This window comes from Doryrhamphus excisus, linkage group LG2 (assembly GCF_037039965.1).
Source record: "Doryrhamphus excisus strain RoL-2023G ecotype Guam linkage group LG2, RoL_Dexc_Guam_v1.1, whole genome shotgun sequence".
NCBI lineage: Eukaryota > Metazoa > Chordata > Actinopteri > Syngnathiformes > Syngnathidae > Doryrhamphus > Doryrhamphus excisus.
Window position 1 is genome coordinate 11,324,848 of NC_136358.1, and position 22,010 is coordinate 11,346,857.

At 42.0% G+C, this 22,010-nt stretch overlaps 1 protein-coding gene across 2 annotated transcripts in view; it reads right to left on the reverse strand.

Moving 5' to 3' along the window:
* Positions 1 to 395: 395 nt before the first annotated feature.
* The window catches only part of LOC131124858 (ankyrin repeat- and BTB/POZ domain-containing protein 3-A-like), a 135,097-nt gene continuing 113,482 nt past the window's right edge, over positions 396 to 22,010 (reverse strand). The window contains exons 7-18 of one of the 2 annotated variants that reach the window (XM_058065760.2): positions 20,709 to 20,798; positions 19,974 to 20,084; positions 19,538 to 19,631; positions 19,131 to 19,266; positions 17,587 to 17,828; positions 17,148 to 17,326; positions 11,441 to 11,546; positions 7,532 to 7,634; positions 7,379 to 7,460; positions 3,976 to 4,044; positions 3,793 to 3,906; positions 396 to 3,726 (exon numbers count right to left, since the gene is read on the reverse strand). In XM_058065760.2, the coding sequence (XP_057921743.2) occupies positions 3,508 to 3,726; positions 3,793 to 3,906; positions 3,976 to 4,044; positions 7,379 to 7,460; positions 7,532 to 7,634; positions 11,441 to 11,546; positions 17,148 to 17,326; positions 17,587 to 17,828; positions 19,131 to 19,266; positions 19,538 to 19,631; positions 19,974 to 20,084; positions 20,709 to 20,798 (1,545 nt within the window). In that variant the 3' untranslated portion in view covers positions 396 to 3,507. The remainder of the gene's footprint in view (positions 3,727 to 3,792; positions 3,907 to 3,975; positions 4,045 to 7,378; positions 7,461 to 7,531; positions 7,635 to 11,440; positions 11,547 to 17,147; positions 17,327 to 17,586; positions 17,829 to 19,130; positions 19,267 to 19,537; positions 19,632 to 19,973; positions 20,085 to 20,708; positions 20,799 to 22,010) is intronic. The other variant, XM_058065762.2, reaches the window with a different exon arrangement.

Here is a 22,010-nt window from a genome sequence, read left to right on the forward strand (position 1 = left end):
TTACCATTTTCGACACCCCGTTACTGCACGTTACTGAAGACACCTAAAATATATCACCGACTTCATAACTAATCTGCAGCGCAGTGAGAGTGTTGCAGAGTGACAATGGCGGGGGTGGATAACCACATAAGCAATGAGCATTGGCTCAGGTTTTAGTAAAATTACGTCTTCAGCCAATCAGAGAACTTGGGTGGGCGGGTGTTTAGAGCACATAAGCAATGAGGATTGGCTAAGGTTTAGTAAAATTGCTTCTTTGGCCAATCAGAGAACTTGGGTGGGCGGGTATTTAGAGCACATAAGCAATGATGATTGGCTAAGGTTTAGTAAGATTGTTTAAAGTAACTTGCCCAACACTGTTTGTAACACATACATATATTACTTTAGGACATAGGAATAAACAGGATAGGTGTAGATGAAAATGCGGTCATTTAATTGTCTGTCCACAAAAACATGGAAAGTGTAACATTCCATTTTGCTGTTAAACTCAACTACATCCCTGCTTCTCACACCATGTAGAATTTATACTTTTCTATATATATATATGTATAATTTGTACAATATACATGTTCTCAAAGGCAGAAAATGCTCCCTCCCCAGGATGGTGAAGTCTACGGAGTATCCCATGCAACAATCTAGTTGTTAGCAGCAGGAACATTGACGCAGGCAAATCAACACCGGCACAAGAAGAGCCATGCAATCCTGCAGCTATTCCAGCGCCACTTCCGTCACAGCATCGGAGCACCAGTGGGGGCGCAAGCGAGCAAACGATACGACAAATAGAGCTGCTAAAGGTACAGATTGTAGGTGGCCTTTTTGCACGCTTTGGACATTGACAATGAGCTTGGGAGTGAGAACGAAAAAGAAAGCGTCTCAAGTGAGTTGCCTCACGCTACGACGACTCGCCGGTAATGCCACAACCAGAGCCTGCCTCTTTCCTCCATCAAGCCTGTCCCGTTCCAAACCGACGGAACGTCAAATAAAGTTGGATTGCGAGCGAGGCTACAGTAACGTTGGCACAAAAGTGCCTGACATCGTTAAGCAAAAAAAATAAAATCTCAGTATTCATTCCCATGTGGACGTGAGCGAGCATACAGGTGGCCTGGCTTCTACTCTTTTCCAATAGAAATACATTGAAAGGAAAATACACATTGGAAAAGCCACAAAAAATGAAAAGATTTCCTCTTTTTGGTTGAGGTTGGCTCTTTTCACATGTACACTAAAGACTCTCATTGAAATATTGCTTTTTATATTATCTGTTATAAAACCAGATCTCTGTCAAGGCAAATGGAATCTATAGAGCTGTATGTAAGAAAATAAAAGACATGATAGCTTTTTGTCTTCTATTTACAGAAATAAAAGAATCATTTAGCCTCATGTGCTACAAGCTTTTTGAAAATTTTTAAATACTTTTGGGTTTTTCTGCTGAACTGGACACATTTTGCTAAAAAAAAAACAAAACAAAAAAAGCAGTCCGGGCCATTCCGAATGAATGTTTGCCATTTGCTTCTTGTGACTGTCAAAATAAACTACACAATTTTCTTGTACAGGGTCAGGCAAAATCATCTGACACATTTATAGGTTAAATAAAAGGCAGATAAAGTCAAGAAACAGAAACCTAATTTCAGTTTTGTCAGTTTCCTAAGCTGAAAGTAAGAGTAATGACCTGTTAGCATTGAATTAGCAAATAGATGAAATAGAGCCGAATGGTATTTATGACAATTGCGTGACCACGAAGCCCAATTTCGGTAACAGGACTGTGCTGACAGTTGGAGTTGAAATATCATCATATATGCACACAAATACACACTAAGTGTACTTTTGGTTTTCCCGTGGCCTGCAGAGCACCTCAATGATGCAACTTCCTGTGGACCATGTACCAAAACTCTAACAAGGGGTCATGTGTTAAGGTAACAGGACTGAAAAAATTTGACATGATTATATTTTTAATTTCAAATATTATATTTATTATTATACTATTATATTTTGGATGTCCCATATTGGCTTTTTTGATGAAAACCGATATGCCGCTAGTGCCCAACTCTCAATTTCCGATACTGATATCAGCCTATACCGATGAGTGTCACATGACATATCTCCTGTGCTGGAATGTGTGTTGTATACACAATTCTTTGAATATCGATTTTCAAAATCCAATACCAATATCGACCACATTTTGATACTGATATCAGGCCAGTAATTATTGGTACCTAATTACTTGTATTATTTTTACTTTATATATTATTTATTATTTAAACAATATAAATCTAAAATTAAAAATAAAATATATACTAAAATAATATACATTCTAAATTTTTTTTGAAAATATTGTCTAATGTGCTCGGGTTACACCAATGAGTGAAAATCTGGGGACATGACGGAAATATGTATTTTAACAAAATTTGTTTTCAATAAATGTAAAAATATTCCAATACTTTAAATGTTATTTGGTTGTATTTTAATAAAAATATATTTCTACTTCTGCTATTTGAAAAATATAAATATACAATTTGATGAATATAAAATGACAATTTAAATTGAAAAAATATTTTATGTAAAATGTAGTGTGAATTTTGAATAAATTTGTAAATATTTAGAATATCATATGATAATATCGATTTCCTTTCAAATGTTATACTCATGTTTTAAAATAACTTAAAAATATTGAAATATTTTTTACATTCATTTTACAAATATGAATAGAAAATAATGTCAAATTGAAAGTGAATTGAGAATTGAGAGATCAAAGTGAATTAAATTGAATTTTAACTCATTTTTAAAAATAAATGTGATGTGATTATTTAATACATATTATAATATATATTTTTATTTAAAAACAATGAATCAAAAAATAATATAACATGTAATAAAAGTATATAACAATATAGCTATTTAAATTGTAACAGGAATAGGAATAGGAACGGGGCAGACAACGAGTGCTATATTTCCTGTGTTCATGTCGGTTAAAAGCAGTTCCTTTTTTGTGCCCTATATTTCGTTTTCATTCCCAGGGAAGCAAATAGCAGCGATTTGGTGGAATGGCCGGTTGCATCATCACAGATCAGATGGTGATCTTTTCTAATTCCACATCCTGCATGAACATCGAGTAGTCGCTGCATATTGATGGAAAAAGAAGAAGCGGGGAAAATCCTTCCTGGCCTGTCTGCACAGCGAGCACACCTAAAAGCAAGATGGCAGACGGCTACGGACGTGCAGCATGGACACACACGCTCAGTGAGACAAGGTCGGACACAGGAGGACGCACATCAGACGCAAGGGCACGTCCTTCTATTTACACTTTGCATTACTTTCGTCCTTCCTTCCTCCCTCCTCGTCCTTGAAGAGAAGCTCTGCATGAAAAGCCATCGAGGAGGCGGGACATGCAGGACGATGGACAGGAGACACGGTGAAACATGTGCCAGATGCACACAGGTTCCTCTGCTGGCGTTGCTACTGATCACCCGTGATCACAAGGTCCGTCCGGGAGGCGTCCTTTTTCCACAATTCCCATCACACCACCGAGCCCTTGGAGGAGGACAGGTGGATGGAGTGGATGCGCGTCGCCAGAGTCTTCTCCAGGTCGCGCAGGATGTCCGACCCGGAGGGGGCGGGACTCTCGGCGGCCGGCTCGTAGAGCAGCTGCTTGAAGCCGTCCAGCTCGATCAGCAGCACCATGTTCTTCAAGAGGTAGCCTTCGATGAAGGACGTCAGCTCCGTGGCGCCGAGGAACTGCGGCGGTGGGACAAGAGGAAGGCTTAGCGCTTGTTTAGCCGAGGTGACGTGGCGTCTCCTCACCTTGGCGTGCTTGTAGAGGTCCACGCAGGTTTCCGTGGTGATGTTCTTGGAGCAGATGATCTCACAGTGTCGCTGAAGGGCCTCCAGTTGAAAGAACTTGGAGGCGGAGAGGAGCTGCAAGAGAGATGCACCGATGAGAAATGCGTGCCGGCACCAACGTGGCGTGGCGTTAATGTCTCGTACCTCCATGACTTCAGTGTTGCGTATGTGCAAGGACTCGGTGCCGCCGCAGTACAGGTACTGCATGACTGACTGCAACACAGCACAGTCAAAAAATCGTATCAAAAAACGTGTCAAGACGCTGGCCCCTAGTGGCTTGGAGGGACATACTGTATTCATACACACATGTCTGTTGGTGTTTGGTATTAATTAACACTTTTAGTCTTGGTGGCAAAGCTTATTATTATGACCGAGTTTTAGGATTTTATTAGGAGAGAGGGGTGTTAGGAGATTTTCACAATAAAGTTTAATAAATTTTTTTATACATTTTTATTTATTTATTTATGTTTCATAAAGTTTTATTAATAAATAAAAAATATAAAATAATACAAATACAAAAAATACAAAATTATTTTTAATAATAAAAAAATAAATATAATTACAATAAAAATTGCAAGAAAAAAGTTGTAAATTGATGAGAATACAGTAATATATTTAAAAAAATAAAGGTAATGAATGTACAAGAATAAAGACATACATTTACAAGAATACATTTATGAGACTAAAGTTGTTAAAAATCAGACAAAGTCGTAACTTGACATGAAAAAAATAGTAAATTGCCAAAAAAAACTTGTAAATTTACAACTATTTTTTCGGCAATTTATATTTAGTTTTACGTTACTTCATTGTAGAATTAATGTAGTAAATCCACAAGACTAAACTCGTAAATTCACAGTCATGGAGACTAAAGAATAAATTTACTATAAACTTGTACATTTATGAAAAAATTATAATAATTTATATAATACTTTGCAATAAACTATTGCTATAAACTAAATTACTATTTACATCAATTTACGTCAATTAGTTCTGACTTCATTTAGCCTTTATTTAGTTTTATTTTACATTATATAGAATAAATGCAGTAAATTTAGGAAAAAGTAAAGAATACTAAAGAATAAATTTTCAAGAAAAAACTTGTATAAAGTTGCAAAAAAGAGAGAAAGATTAAGAGAACAAAGGTGTAAATTTACAGAAAAAGGTCATAATTATAAAAAAAAACCTAAATTTACCACAATAAAGTAAAAAAAATGACAATAATAAAAGTCATGAATTTACGGGAATGAAGTTGTAACAAGTTGTAAAAACAAAATCAGACAATTTTATTCTTCTAAATGTACGACTATTCTGTACAACGTCTTTCTTCTAAATTGACGAGAATAAGATTTTCTCATAAGGTTACAACTTCATGAGTCTATTTACTTTTAGTTTACTTTATATAGAATAAATTCTGTAAATTTAGGAGAAAAAAAGTCATGAATTTATGACAGTTAAAAGTTATAAATTTACGAGACTAAAATTTTACATTTACGAATATTAAGTTGTTAATTGACAGGAACAAAAGTAATGAATTTACAAGACAAAGGAATGAAAAACTTTGTAAAAAAAGTTGTACATTTACGAGAATAAAGTCACACATTTACGATAGTAAATTAAGTCAATTAAGTAAATTAATTCATGAAAATAAACATCATAAATTTAGGAGAATAAAGTCGCAAGTTGACAAGAATAAAGTTGTAAATTCAAGCATAAATTATCACACAAGGCCATGTAGCTTTGGATTTAGTTTTCTCCCTTAATAATAAAAAGTTTCATTTAAAAAGTGTGAAACGATAAAAATATGAAACGATACAACAGCAAGCGTACACCTCGGCAACAGGAGGCACCACATCCGTGTACTTTAAGGCCACGTTAGCCAATCAGAATCGAGCAGAAGGTAAATTTTGTGAAAAGGGCAGCAGACAGACCCATAAAATGAGGCCAAGTGGTGGGCATTGACCCACTGGATCCACTAATTGGTTCCAGACCCAACCGGAATTAGTCACATTTCCACAAAGTAGGATTCCTTATTTATAAATGGAACATTTTAGTAGTTAGAGCACAGAAAACCTGTCTACCGCCTTCTACAGTATATATGCTTTTTAACATTAGAGCCCCCTAGACATGGAATAACACCCTTATAGTCAACTTTACACTCCAATAATCTGATTATGAACTTGTTAAAACTTAATTTCTGTAAATTCATGACTTTTTTATTGTCATTTTTTTTTACTTAATTCTGGTAAATTTATTTATTTTTTAATATTTATGGCCTTTTTCTGTAAATTTACGCCTTTGTTCACAACTACAGTAAAGTCTCGTTATATCAATATTGTCGGGAGTCGGAAAAAATATCGATATAACCGGACTGTCGATATATCCGATCCTGCGCCGAACTGCATTAAAAGTGGGCAATAATGCACTCGACATTGTTCTATAGTATAGAACAATGTCGAGCAGCTTAAATCAATCTTTGCTTAAGGATTTCAATACCAAAAAAGAACACGGCGAACGGCTGCTTCCAGTCAACTTTATTTTTCACACTTCCACCACCAGAGCACAGCACACACACCTGCCTGTATAGAATCTATACACACGAGAGAAACCACGAACGCCAGCATGTACATATGAAAAACAGTGATTATTGCAAGCGATAAAAAGATATCTGAATACAACACAATTAAATACATTTATTTGTACGCTTGTGTCTTCGTTGGAATAGGTGTGTATGCTATGTCAGTTGGTTCTTCTGTTGCAGGCATGTGTTTGGCCAGCTATGTGGGGCGGGTTGAGCATGACCTGTGAACCAGGAAGTGCGGGAATCGGTGTGTGTGCTGTGTTCTGGTGGTGGAAGTGTGAGAAATAAAGTTGACTGGAAGCAGCCGTTCGCCGTGTTCTTTTTTGGTATTGAAATCCTTAAGCAAAGATTGATTTAAGCTGCTTTTGTATCGATATAAGCAGACCAAATTGGCTGGCGGGAGATGAAAAGGGCATCGTAGTAACCGGATTATCATAATAACCGGGTATCGTACTAATGGAACTAATTATATCATAAAAGACTAGAAATTTGCCAGGAAATGAAAATAGTATCGTAATAAGCAGTACTTCGATATAACCAATATTGATATAACGAGACTTTACTGTATGTTGTCGTAAATGTACTACTTTTATTTATTTGTATTTCTTGTTAATTTTTTGTTTTGCACTTTTTACAGTTTCACAACTTAATTCTTGTAAATTTGCAACTTTATTTTTGTCGATTTATAACTTTATTCTTGAAAAAAACCTTTCTCCTAAATTTACTGCATTTATTCTATGTAATGGAAAATAAAACTAAATTAAGACTAAATTAAGTCAGAACTTTACAAGAAAATTTACGTAAATTGATGAGAAAATAGTCATAAATGTACAGGTTTATTATAAATTATTGTGATTTTTTAAAAAATGTACAGTCATCCACGTTAGCCAATCAGAATCGAGCAGAAGGTAATTTTTGTGAAAAGGGCAGCAGACAGAGCCACAAAATGACATTACTGATGAGTCTTACGTGGAATATGTTATACTTGACGTGGCTGATCTCGATGCAGGTGTTCTCAGCCGCCGGTCGGTTCTGCAGCAGCGACTTGAACCTGGGTGACGCATCACAAAAGTAGGCTCTTAGTAGAACGCAGCATTCTGAACAAGCAAAGGTAGACTTTACCTGGGCGACGCGGTAAAAAGCAGAACTTTGTGCGCATAAAAAGGTTTCCCCTCCACCAGGAAGGTGACGTCTGACATCTCCTTGTTGTTGAGGAAGTGCGGGTCTGCAAGGACGACAAAACAACTTCTTGCAATCCTGGCTTTCACACATGATTTATGCTCATAAAGACGGTACAATACAAATATGACCACTAGATGAAGCTGCAGCACCGCCAAGGAGCATCTCATTCAGCTTTGGAAGAACCGCGCTACATTGAAATCACCACAAATGGCTGATTCAGCCCCCCTAAAATGTTCTTAAATCCCCCCTAAATAATTAATTATTTAATTGTTTTTTTTGTTTTGTTTTGATTTTTTTATTTAAAAAAATTTTCTGACAAATTTCATATAATAGGGCAAAAGCAGGCTAATAAGCACGTTAATAAGCAGGATAATACTAGCATACTCTACTACTATTAGTAGTAGTAATAATCCGAAAAAGCCCAATAATAGGCTAATTAATAATACAATAAAGATTATTATATACAGTAAAGTCTCATTATATCGATATCGGTTATAACAAATTACTGCTTATTATGATACTATTTTCATTTCCCAGCAAATTTCTAGTCTTTTATGATATAATTAGTTCCGTTAGTACGATACCCGGTTATTATGGTAATCCGGTTACTACGATGCCCTTTTCATCTCCCGCCAGCCAATTTGGTCTGCTTATATCGATACAAAAGCAGCTTAAATCAATCTTTGTTTAAGGATTTCAATACCAAAAAAGAACACGGCGAACGGCTGCTTCCAGTCAACTTTATTTTTCACACTTCCACCACCAGAGCGCAGCACACACACCGATTCCCGCACTTCCTGGTTCACAGGTCATGCTCAACCCGCCCCACATAGCTGGCCAAACACATGCCTGCAACAGAAGAATGTTCTGGGGTTTTGCTGGGGTGTCCGATGTTCCCACTCTTCTTTTGTTGTTTTGTCTTATGTAAGATTCTGTGATTATAAGTGTGGAAAAAAAAACAACAAAAAAAAAAACAAAAACTTATTGAATTGGTAACTGCTATGGCGTGGAGAAGGGGTAGGATTTAATAAGCTTTGCTTCTTCCTGCTCCTTTTCAGACACGTGTAGTAATGAGGTGTTGTGTGTATGCATGTATGTGTATGTGTATATATGTATATATGTATGTATGTAGATATTTGTGTATGTATATACAGTGAAGAAAATAAGTATTTGAACACCCTGCTATTTTGCTATTTCTCCCACTTAGAAATCATGGAGGGGTCTGAAATTTTCATCGTAGGTGCATGTCCACTGTGAGAGAGATAAACTAAAAAGAAAAATCCAGAAATCACAATGCATGATTTTTTAACAATTTATTTGTGTGATACAGCTGCAAATAAGTATTTGAACACCTGTGTATCATCTAGAATTCTGACCCTGAAAGACCTGTTAGTCTGCCCATTAGAAGTCCACCTGCACTCCATGTATCATCCTGAATCAGATGCACCTGTTTGAGGTCGTTAGCTGCATAAAGACACCTGTCCACCCCATACAATCAGTAAGACTTTAACTTGTAACATGGCGAAGACCAAAGAGCTGTCCAAAGACACCAGAGACAAAATTGTACACCTCCACAAGGCTGGAAAGGGCTACGGAGCAATTACCAAGCAGCTTGGTGAAAAAAGGTCCACTGTTGGAGCTATCATTAGAAAATGGAAGAAGCTAAACATGACGGTCAATCTCAATCGGAGTGGAGCCCCATGCAAGATATCACCTCGTGGGGTCTCAATGATTCTAAGAAAGGTGAGGAATCAGCCCAGAACTACACGACAGGACTTGGTCAATGACCTGAAAAGAGCTGGGACCACCGTTTCCAAGGTTACTGTAGGTAATACACTAAGACGTCATGATGTGAAATCATGCATGGCACGAAAGGTTCCCCTGCTTAAACCAGCACATGTCAAGGCCCGTCTTAAGTTTGCATATGACCATTTGGATGATACAGAGGAGTCATGGGAGAAAGTTTTATGGTCAGATGAGACCAAAATAGAACTTTTTGGTCATAATTCCAATAAGCGTGTTTGGAGGAAGAAGAATGAAGAGTACAATCCGAAGAACACCATCCCTACTGTGAAGCATGGGGGTGGTAGCATCATGCTTTGGGGGTGTTTTTCTGCACATGGGACAGGACGAGTGCACTGCATTAAAGAGAGGATGACTGGGGCCGTGTATTGTGAGATTTTGGGGAACAACCTCCTTCCCTCTGTCAGAGCATTGAAGATGGGTCGTGGCTGGGTCTTCCAACACGACAACGACCCGAAGCACACAGCCAGGAAAACCAAGGAGTGGCTCCGTAAGAAGCATATCAAGGTTCTAGCATGGCCCAGCCAGTCTCCAGACCTGAACCCAATCGAAAATCTTTGGAGGGAGCTCAAACTCCGTGTTTCTCAGCGACAGCCCAGAAACCTGACTGATCTAGAGAAGATCTGTGTGGAGGAGTGGGCCAAGATCCCTCCTGCAGTGTGTGCAAACCTGGTGAAAAACTACAGGAAACGTTTGACCTCTGTAATAGCAAACAAAGGCTACTGTACCAAATATTAACATTCATTTTCTCAGGTGTTCAAATACTTATTTGCAGCTGTATCACACAAATAAATTGTTAAAAAATCATGCATTGTGATTTCTGGATTTTTCTTTTTAGTTTATCTCTCTCACAGTGGACATGCACCTACGATGAAAATTTCAGACCCCTCCATGATTTCTAAGTGGGAGAAATAGCAAAATAGCAGGGTGTTCAAATACTTATTTTCTTCACTGTATATGTATATATTTGTGTATGTATATGTATATATATATATATATAAATAGATATTGTAAGTGCATATGTGAGAAAGAATAATGTAACATAGTATTCATGTCTGAAATAAATTAAGAAGAAGAAGAACCAACTGACATAGCATACACACCTATTCCAACGAAGACACAAGCGTACAAATACATGTATTTAATTGTGTTGTATTCAGATATCTTTTTATCGCTTGCAATAATCACTGTTTTTCATATGTACATGCTGGCGTTCGTTGGTTCTTCTGTTGCAGGCATGTGTTTGGCCAGCTATGTGGGGCGGGTTGAGCATGACCTGTGAACCAGGAAGTGCGGGAATCGGTGTGTGTGCTGTGCTCTGGTGGTGGAAGTGTGAAAAATAAAGTTGACTGGAAGCAGCTGTTCGCCGTGTTCTTTTTTGGTATTGAAATCCTTAAGCAAAGATTGATTTAAGCTGCTTGACATTGTTCTATACTATAGAACATTGTTCTATACTATAGAACAATGTCGAGTGCATTATTGCCCACTTTTAATGCAGTTCGGCGCAGGATCGGATATATCGACAGTCCGGTTATATCGATATTTTTTCCGACTCCCGACAATATCGATATAACAAGACTTTACTGTAATTGGCAGAATGGTTGCAGAGCTTGAGCAGCGGTTTTGCAGTGTAGATTATGTGTACTTGTGTAAATTTAACGATGGCCTGAAACAATTGAGTATCTCTACTAAATCTGTCCAAAAGTGGTAAAGTTATATTGCGGTTCTTGTTCCTTATTTGGATTTTTTTTGAATGTCTACTACATTCATTCATATCCTGTGCATCTCCAGGAGGATAAGCCCCACTGTCCTCAGAACCTAGTGACGCCCCTGGCTGTGATATTCCAAAATGTCAGACTTGTAGGGTGTCTTGTGTCATTTTGTCACAAGCATTTCACATTTAATGCGCATTTCTACTTTTATTGCATTTTAAAAGCTTCACTTTGGACAACACAGCGACAAATGAGGGGCTCTGCAAATCAAACTGTCACTTCTGCGTCTATCGGTCCATTGATTTTCTCTGGGAAACTATTTTAGACATCTCACCTAAACGTGAGGCCTGCTTCTTCTTGATCTCTGTCAGCTTGGGGATGGGGAAGGGTCCGTAGCACTGGGTGAAGATGACCGACAGCTGCTGGTTTATCACCTCGTTCTGCACACACACACACACACACACAATTATACTTAAAAACAAGGAATCCAAGCTACGGAAGGCCACATTCTATGGTTTCTGGCTGTTACAGTCTGCTTGCGTTGAGGACAAGTGGTGGGCATTGACCCGCTGGATCCACTAATTGGTTCCAGACCCAACCGGGATTAGTCACATTTCCACAAATTAGGATTCCTTATTTATAAATGGAACATTTTAGTAGTTAGAGCGGAGAAAACCTGTTTACCGCCTTCTACAGTATATATGCGTTTTAACATTAGAGCCCCGTAGACATGGAATAACACCCCTATAGTCAACTTCCTCGTAAACAGAGAAGCAGAGCTTGGGGTGAGGGCGGGGGAAGCAAAGCCCGGGGAAGGAGAGAGCCATAGTCAGAGCAAATAAGACACAATATAGACTCACACATTAGCATCATTCTAGTTCATTTTTTACTTCCTGTTCTGTACTGTACTTCCTGTGATAGCTACTGTCTTGTGAATGTAACTTTACTGACACCTAGTGACCGGTATAGAATATTATACAGCAACGAAATCCAAAAAATGCCCAGCCCTACCTTTTCAGTTCTATTGCCCAATATAGTCAAATAAAACGTGATACAACAAAGCCGCGAAATCCGAGACGCAACATGGCGAGGGATTAATGTAGTTGGAAATGAGATGAAAATTACTGCCACCTAGAGGACAGGAGTGGAACAATTTGTATGGGTGGGTGTAGAATTAAAGTCCATGCATCAATTTTTCTGTACGTCATAGAAAATAAAAAGATGAAAGACCATGTGTAGCAGGACAATGGTGGTTGCAGAGGTGCGCCATCACGAGGAGGCTGAAAGAATCGCAGAGGCCGTCCGGCCTCGAGAAAAGAAAGCTGAGCTGGAGGGAGCTCAACATCATTCATCAACGCCAACAAATCTCCAAACGAACCTCCGCCCAACTCCTGTGACCTTCAAACATATCCTGACCTGGTGGTAAGACCAGCCCCACACTGGAGGCCGCTACACCTGGAGGCACAATCAATTCCTTAAGGGTCGCAGCTCTTGAAAATAAGAACTCTTGACCCCCATAGCAACCAGTTCCAGCATGACACCAACAAATCAGAAGGTGGACATCTTGCCATGACCTGGGATTGGAAGATGTTGGTCGATATGGGCCAGGAACTAATCCTTTTGCAGCCTTGGTACTCTGGTTGCCTTCGCTGAAGACTGGATATAGTCCCTTTGAAAAAAGGGGACTATGAGAAGAAGAAACTGCAATACACAAAAATGGAATACGAAAGTCTTCTTTCACCATCAGGGTGCTGAAGGACCTTGGTAACCAGCAGCAGACAATGAAATCAGTTTCTAACGCAGCCGAAAGAAGCAGTGAGTGGATACGGATTATGGGGACGGACCCTTGTTGGGTTCAAAGAAGAGGAAGATGAGAACCCTCTTGTAATAGAGTGAATATGATTGGGCATGGCCAGCCATCTTTGATGAGGGCGGCTCGCATTTAAAGGGCCAAACCAGCCTATGAGATGATGTGCCCCGGAATTGACATCCTTCAGACTCACAACATCAATGCAATGGATGGTCTACAGCAGGGGTGCTCATTAAGTCGATCGCGATCTACCGGTCGATCGCGGAGGTGGTACTGGTCGATCGCTGGTCGATCGCGGCGTGACATTAAAAAAATATCATCCTAGCATCAATGCCGTCACTTGATTGATATACAGGGCAGCCATTCAGATGACAACTGAATGTTGCCCTTCGGGTGACCAATCAAATCAAACAACGTCTCTAAGTGCAGCAGAACTTACGATGTCAGCCTATCATCCATCCCCGTTACTTGATTGACATACAGGACAACCAGTCAGATGACAACTGAATTTTGACCTTTAGGTCACCGCTCATGCGTAAACAACGATGCAAAGTGCTAAGCTCGTCGGCGAATTGCGTCAGATTTTAAGCCCTCGCTAAAGTTTATGGTCACTAAAATGAGTGAAGTAGCTGGACCAAGTAAAAAGGCAAAACATATCACTTCCATACGGAATGGGAGGTGGACTTTTTTTTTCACAATGTCTTTTTCGAAGTGCGTTTGCCTGGCTAACCTGGCTATCAGCAGCTACTGTCCGGACTATGCATCTCTGGCTGATTCAATTCAGTGCAAGTCATCAAAGTAAACTCAGGTAATTACAAAAAATGTTAATAGTTAATTATGTGTGTTTTGCAATATTGGCTCATTTGGTTATGTAAGGTACCTCAACATACATTGTACGTACAAATAATCCTCAATACATTTGAAAATAAATAGATGTTTTGCATTTTTGTAGTGGGTAGATCATTTTGACTCGGTCATTTTAAAAGTAGCTTGCATGCTGAAAAAGTGTGAGCACCCCTGGTCTACAGTGTTTTTGCGCAAGAGGCAAAAAGAGGTGATGATGCAACTCACCACCGATGCATGTCACTTTTTGGAGCAATTTTAAGCCATAAAAACGAGGAAGCGAGAGAGCGTGGAGGAGTGTAGCAAGCAGAAGATGATGTACGCATGTACACACACACACACACACACACACACACACACACACACACACACACAGTAGCATATACAGTAGTCTGGTTCCAAATATGAAAATTGTAAATAGTTCATGGTGTTATATTCGTAAATATGTTGTTACTCATTTTTGTGTTTATGTTGTTATAGTTGTTTGATTGTCACGGGCTGGCTTGCGAGCTTAGCGATGCGACCCCAGGATGCAGAGAGCAGGACCAAAAAATGTAGGTAAAAGGAATTTAATGGCATTTAAGCAACGTAGACAGCAACTACGGGCAAACCAAACACAAAGACAATTAAGCCACAAACGAAAGAGCACACACCTGAACTAAATAGGGAGAGTGGAAATTAGAGATAGGTGTGTGAACTGAGTCAGAGAAAGCAGAAGGGAACAAGAAAGGAAGTAGTATCAAAATAAGGGCATGAACAGAGGCAAGGAAGGAAACTAAAGGAGCTGTCACGAGAGGGTGACGCCCACATCGTGACAGTACCCCCCCTCAAGGACGGATCCCAGACGTCCAAAAAGTCCACAGACAAAGGGGGATGGGAGGCGGGGGGACCGGAGGTGGGTTGCTGGCCGGACCTCTCCGGAGGTCGGCCAGGGTGGCAAGGCCACGCAGGAGGGCGGCCCAAAGGGAACCGGGCTCCTCTGGAGGACACCCATGACGGCAGGCCCAGCAGAAGCCATGGGTGGACCCATCTGGGGGCCGGCCAGGGTGGTGGGCTTGGCAGGGGAAGCCCGCCCGCCGTGGAAGAGGTGGCGGCGGAGGAGGCGGAGGAGGCGGCTGTGGCGACGGCGTGGCGTCCCGCCGTGGAAGAGGTGGCGCCGGAGGAGGCGGCTGCGGCGACGACGTGGCGTCCCGCCGTGGAAGAGGTGGCGCCGGAGGAGGCGGCTGCGGCGACGGCGTGGCACATCCCGGCCAGCTGGAAGAACCGGTTGCGCTGGCGGTCCGGCGGGCTGTTCCTCATCAGGTGACCAGCTGAGGGCATCATCCCCACACCCCTCGGACAGGGTGTGATGTGCATCCTCCAACGCACGGCTGGTCATACTAGCCCCCCCTTCCGAAGGCAGATTCCAGACGCCGTATGCTGCTGGATGTGGAACCAGGGATGGGAGGAGGGGGACCTGGAGGAGGGTCTTGAGTTCAGCCCGCTCTGCTGCCCGGACCAGGTCTACAAGGGACCTCAGGCGGGGTTTGGGCTCGGGAGGGGTCTGGAGCATCAAGCCGCTGGACAGGAAAGCCAGGGGATGCTGCGGCTTGGGGCTGCGCGGCTTGGGCACAGGAGGAATCCGGGGAGTCACGCAGCTTGGCACGGGAGCCGGGGTTTGGGAACCCTTGAGACTGCGCGGCTTGGGCACAGGAGGAATCCGGGGAGTCACGCAGCATGGCATGGGAGCTGGGGTTTGGGAACCCTTGAGACTGCGCGGCTTGGGCACAGGAGGAATCTGTGGAGCCACGCAGCTTGGCACGGGAGCCGGGGTTTGGGAACCCTTGGGGCTGCGTGGTTTGGGGACAGGAGGGATCTGGGCCGTCACGCAGCTTGGCACGGGAGCCGGGGTTTGGGAACCCTTGAGGCTGCGTGGTTCGGGCACAGGAGGGGAAAGTGTTGCATGGGGGGCAACAGGGAATCTGAAAAGGTAGGCGGCTGGGGCTCAGCGGGCTGTCGTAGCGGGGGCACCATCACTAGTGGTGTGATGGGCCGGCACTCAGCGACAGCATGGGGGGTTAATTCCGCCTTGGCGTGGCATGGCGTGGAGGAAGGGGGTGCCTTCACCTTACAGCCACACAAACCCTTTGCAGAGGTCAGCCGAGACGTGCGTCGGCGTCGTGGTCGGATCGGCTTGTCCATTGTGGGTCCCGAATACACCCACGCCATGGGGATGAGCGTGCCGTCCGGCCCCCAAACCATATCCTCCAGCTCCTCTAGGGTAAACATGGCTGATTCCTTCTCCAAGGCCTTGAAGATCTGCCAATGAAAATCGAAATCGCTCTCTGCGAGGTCGTCTTGTGGTGGCTTCATTCTGTCACGGGCTGGCTTGCGAGCTTAGCGATGCGACCCCAGGATGCAGAGAGCAGGACCAAAAAATGTAGGTAAAAGGAATTTAATGGTGTTTAAGCAACGTAGACAGCAACTACGGGCAAACCAAACACAAAGACAATGAAGCCACAAACGAAAGAGCACACACCTGAACTAAATAGGGAGAGTGGAAATTAGAGACAGGTGTGTGAACTGAGTCAGAGAAAGCAGAAGGGAACAAGAAAGGAAGTAGTATCAAAATAAGGGCATGAACAGAGGCAAGGAAGGAAACTAAAGGAGCTGTCACGAGAGGGTGACGCCCACATCGTGACATTGATATTTGAGCCGTCAAAAAAGCAACAAATTTTTGTGTCAAAGCGAAAGTTTCGTAGTCGGGAACTGATATTTTCCTGAAAATTAACTGGTCTAATCTTTCTTTTGGAAGGTTCCATATTTATATTTATATATATTTACTATATGTGTATAACCGGCTGCACGGGGGTCGAGTAGTTAGCGCGCAGGTTCCCCCCATGTATGCGTGGGTTTTCTCCGGGGACTCCGGTTTCCTCCCCACATTCCAAAAATGAGGTTAATTGGTGACTCCAAATTGTCCATAGGTATGAATGTGGGTGGGAATGGTTGTTTGTCTATATGTGTCCTGTGATTGGCTGGCTTGCCTGAAGAATGGTTATTTGTCTATATGTGCCCTGTGATTGGATGGCTCGCCCGAAGAATGGTTGTTTGTCTATATGTGCCCTGTGATTGGCTGGCCACCAGTCCAGGGTGTACCCCGCCTCTCACCCGCTGGCTGTATTTCATTATCTCTAGTCTATATTTATTGTCATTATTGAAGTCATTCCTTCTTATGAGAGTGGCCTAAGTGTATTCCTGGATGAAGGCGCTGCACAAATTTGATTGATGGGGAAAAAAAGCGCGTCATGCTAATTTATGCAAATGAGCCAGGGAGCGCCGCCAAACATGTAAAAACACTCAGTGACGCCTCGTGTCGGTTCTCCCAGATCGCCGCATGAAAGCCGACCTTGCTGGAGCGAAGGATCTGAAACATGAGCGGCAGGCCGTGAGTGATCAGCTCCTCCGTGTACTCGTCCTCCTGGATGCAGCTGAAGTCCTTGAGCAGGCCCTGGATCAGCGGGCGGCGGTGCTGGATGAAAGAAGTCCTCAGGGACTCCAGCCAGGTGTGCAGCCTCCAGGGAACGCCTGGGAACGACAATGCCATCGTCAACACACACATTAACACACACACTGGCATCGTTTGAGCTTTCAAGGGCGGCCATGTTTGCATCACTTGATGGCGTTGGAGAACGGGGAAGAGCCATCACGGCAGCACTTGAGTGGAATTAGAAATGCTGCTGAAGTGGATGCGATGAGCAACGTGCCGGTTTGCTATGATAGGCTGTGATACATTCAGCAGTAACAATGGCGCATGCTTTTGCCACCGGTGATGATGCAAGTCTGACCTAAGCTGCGGATGTCTATGGTGATGTCCACATGGCCGTGCTCGGCGCTATGGTACATGGCCTCCCTCAGGGCACGCAGCTTGGCCTTTCCTGTTCGTAATGTCCCAACGCCGCCACCGCTGTTGGCCTGCAGGGCAACGCTCTTCTCCTTGGGTGCCGAACCTTCGGCCAGGATCTCCTCCAGCGACAGAACGTCACCTTTTTCCTTCTCCGACTGGGACAGGAGCCTCTGGAATACATTCCTGAAGAAAGACGACAAAAAGCTTTGCCATGAATCTGACGATTCACATCCAAAGTTCATTGGAGCACCAAAGTCAGCGGCTGACGTGGGACAAACACGCAAGAAAACAAAGAAATGATTCCAAACCAAAAACACGTGCAAACAAAAACAACACATAACAAAAGTTCAAATCACAAATTTAACACAACATTTAAAAAACACAACAAAATGCATTAAAACGTTTTAAATTGAATTACAAAAATAAAAATAAAAAGTTAAAATACAAAATAAACGAGTTAATTCATTTAAATTAATAAATTAATTAAACGGATAATTGAGAAAAATAAAACAGAAAAATGTAACTACAAATTCGTAATAATTCATCATTTAATTCATTAATAAACATTTTAACTAAATAAATACATTGAAAACACAAACAAAAATAAGTAATAAGTAAATAATATAGGGATTTTTTTCGAAATTATAACACACAAAAATAACACCAAAGAATATTCAATCATAAAATAAATACAAAACATTCCTGAAAGGTAAAAAGTAAAAAGGTAAAAACATTTACATTTTTAAATCAAAACATACAAACAAAAATAAAATACCTAAATGATACATTTAAAAATACAATTTAATGAAATAAAAAAACATAAAAACACATGAATAAATAAAACATGAAAAAATAAACAAATGTAAAAAAATACAAACAAAAATATACAAATAAAACAGATAAAACTGAAAACTATAAATTCTTTAATATATTCATCATTTTTATTGTTATTTATTATTGTTATTTATTATTTATTATTTATTTAATTAAAATTACAAAAATTAAGAGACTAACAAAAACACAAAATAATTACTTTGTGAAATATGATATCTATAAAAATACATAAAATGTAAAAGTTAAAAACACATTAAAAGCTCACGCACACAACACCCCAAAAAACAGCTAGGCAGCCAGACGGCAGCCAGACCTGAGGCATGCCCAGAAGAAAGTCTGTGTAATATTTTACAATATTATAGACTCATGTCCGGCTGCCCCAGTAGTCCAGCTAACGCCTAACGTCCGTTTTGCTCTGTCAACTTTATTTAGTATTTCCATCATGCAGTTGTTCTGGGTTGTGTGCGTTTTGGCCATTTGCGGCATTTAACCTCTGCGTGTATTTTAGGGTGTTTGTAGGGTTAGGATTTTGGACTTTTGAAGCATTTCTGTGCTGTTTGACCCCACCAGCCAACAGGAAAAGGGCCTTGGATGCGTGCCACTGTCCAAAATGTCCTGCTTACATGAAGAAGGACCATTTATGAGAGTCACCTGTGTCCGTGCGCTGCCGCCAGGCTGTAGGAGTTCATGTCCCCAAGCGGCGCCGACGAGATGCCGTTTCGACACGTGGTCCCCATCATGGGGTCCGCCCCCCTGTCCAGAAGCAAACTCACCAGCTCAAAGTTACCTAAGGAGGAGACCAATCAGAACAATTAAAATTAAAATAAAAGTGCTGATTGCTATACTTTACTCTTTCACGGTATGGCTATTATTTATAAACAAAGAAGCACGGGCTTAACTGTAGCATGATTAAGCACCTGTTGCCATGGAAACACAGCTTGTAGCGTCATCACCAGGACACACAGCCGGAATGCCCCCGTGATGATTTGTGACTATGTTTGGGAACTTCAACCTTGAAGAATGACTGTGAGTCCCAACATGATGCTGGCGATGTTTACCTGCGGCCGACGCCAGCTGCAGCGGCGTCTCCGTGTAGTTCTCCGCCCCGTCTAGCAGCGAGCCCTCCACGTTGGCGCTGTTGTCCAGCAACAACTGCGGTAGACAGAAGACGGATGAGCTATTTCTTGCCGCCATACTTATTTCGCTTTACTTCATTACAAACTGTTGCTATTTCATCATGAGACGTGACTTGTTTGCTTTATTCGGATGAATTGTGACAGCACGTACCAACTGGATCTCATTTGTCATTTTTTTTTCTTGTCTTCTTTTCCTTGTATACATCAGTATGTGTGTGTGAGAAAGTATTTTATATATCATTTTATTACTTGGTAATATTACATATAACCACAGCAACAATAATAATAACTAGGGGTACTCCGATCAATCGGTGTCAAGGCCAGGGCAAAGTTCACAGGTCAGAGGCAACTATACTACCTGCACGACAGGGATGTGTCCGTGCAGGACGGCGAAAGTGAGTGGCGTCCCATGGCGTGCGTCAGGGTAAATGGAGGGGTGCTTGTTTACTGTGCTGGGCACCTGGGAATTCTTATAGTGAGGTTGAGGAGAGAGACATACAACCGTTAACACTCAGGAGGGAGGAGGGGCGGGGGAGGAGCTGGCGGGCGGGCGGCAAAGGTCTTTGCCGCAAGCATAGCGAAAGACATGACTGCACGTTGCGGTTAGATTGGAGGGAAAGGCGTTGCCCGGGGTTACGTGTTGCGTTTGCAGTATTGCGTTTGCAGTGTTAGAAGGCGAGCAGGAACGCGGCATTGCGCAACAGACCTGGCCTGATGTGCTCAAACGTCATGCACTTCTTCTTTGGTCACAAATGCAACGTAGCGACATGCTGATAGGAAGACGTATTGGTGTCCCAATATGTTTGCTCTCAGTAGTCTTTTGAGGTCAGAGAGAGGAGGCATCACTTTCACATTACGACTGAACATGTGTGGCGTGCTCGCTGTAATGCTGACTCACACACACACACACACACACGAAGAAAGATGATGCATTCCTAATGAGGGGCCAAACAAATAAAAGCCCCCACAGCACAGGAGGCATCAGTGTGCAATTATTCTGCCTTTATTATCATTCTGCACTTTGAAGCTGCTTTGGCCAGAGTGTGGAAGTGGGCAGAGCCCCGGGAGGCGGCACGCGGCCTCGTTTCCTGACCTCGCTGTTGATATCGGCGCCGGCATCCAGCAGCATCTGGACCATGGCCTCGTCGCCCCGCACACAGGCGTACATGAGCGGCGTCATTCCCTGCAAGCGTGAGAGGAAGGACAGGATGAGATGTTTGAGGGTGCGTCACGACAGCAGATTGATGTCCTGTCAGCTGCGTTTTCAGAGCCAGAGCCAAAGTGGATCATATGTCTGTTGTCATCATCTGATTGGCTTAAACATGCTTCAAATGGTCTCAAACGGTTGCGCTGTTTCCAAATGTGCTCACATAGGATTGTTGATGGCAAACATCACTTTTGTTTTGTTGGCACCCTTCCCTCAGAGCAGGGCTAATGGCCCCCAGGCACCTATTATGTTCATATTTGGCCTTTTGTATATGAGTTGTGGACTCCTACAGAGCAGCTACACACATTAACCCGCACACAAAGCTCTCTAGATCTACCAGAATCTGCACCTATTCCTGCTGTATTTCCTTGGATTTCCACAGTGCGGCAGAGTGGGGAGGAGGGCACGCCCATATAAGGAAGTCCGGATCACTGTGATGTCACAAACTCTCTGAAAACAAGCGTTGAAAGCCATCCCAAACTTCCAAATCCTCAAACCTCATTATCTGAAACGATGGCATGGTTTAACACCAGAATACAACATTCGAACTACATTTATAGGTCAGAAAAGTGGAAAAAGCATCATTTTTGTCACCTCTTTTTGTTGGGAGCTGATATTTTCCTTACTATTTGTTTTCCTTAGCTATGTTCTACTGCTGATTCCTGAAGAAGGCCAAAAGGTAAAATAGAGCTTTTTTCTGATGAAAAATGGGAGTCTACTTTTTCTTTTGGTATATTCTGTTTATATAGTCATAGAACACAATATTGTGTGTGATGGAGTTGTTGTCTGTTGAAAAATGGCTGGAATTAAATGAGGAACCGTTTATGCTAATTTTTGGGGCCCTTGTATTGAGTTGTGGTGTCTGTGTAGCATATTTGATAGCATTATAGCATAGAGAAGGTTGGTAATAGCCTTTTCCCACCACAATTATTGCCTCTACGCAGTTTTTAAACACTGGTAGTCCCGCAAAACACATTCGGAATTCCAACACGTATGGTTATACGCTAAAACCCACATTTTAAGATTTTAAGATACTGTACATTGCAGTTTATTATCAACTCCGAAAAAATTGGGTTTGCAGCTAGCGGCAGAAACCGTAAGTCCTTCTAAGTCCTTCTTTTGGCCGTGCCTGGCGGTGGGCCGTGGGTGGAATACATTAAAACAGATACTATAGCCAACGATATACAG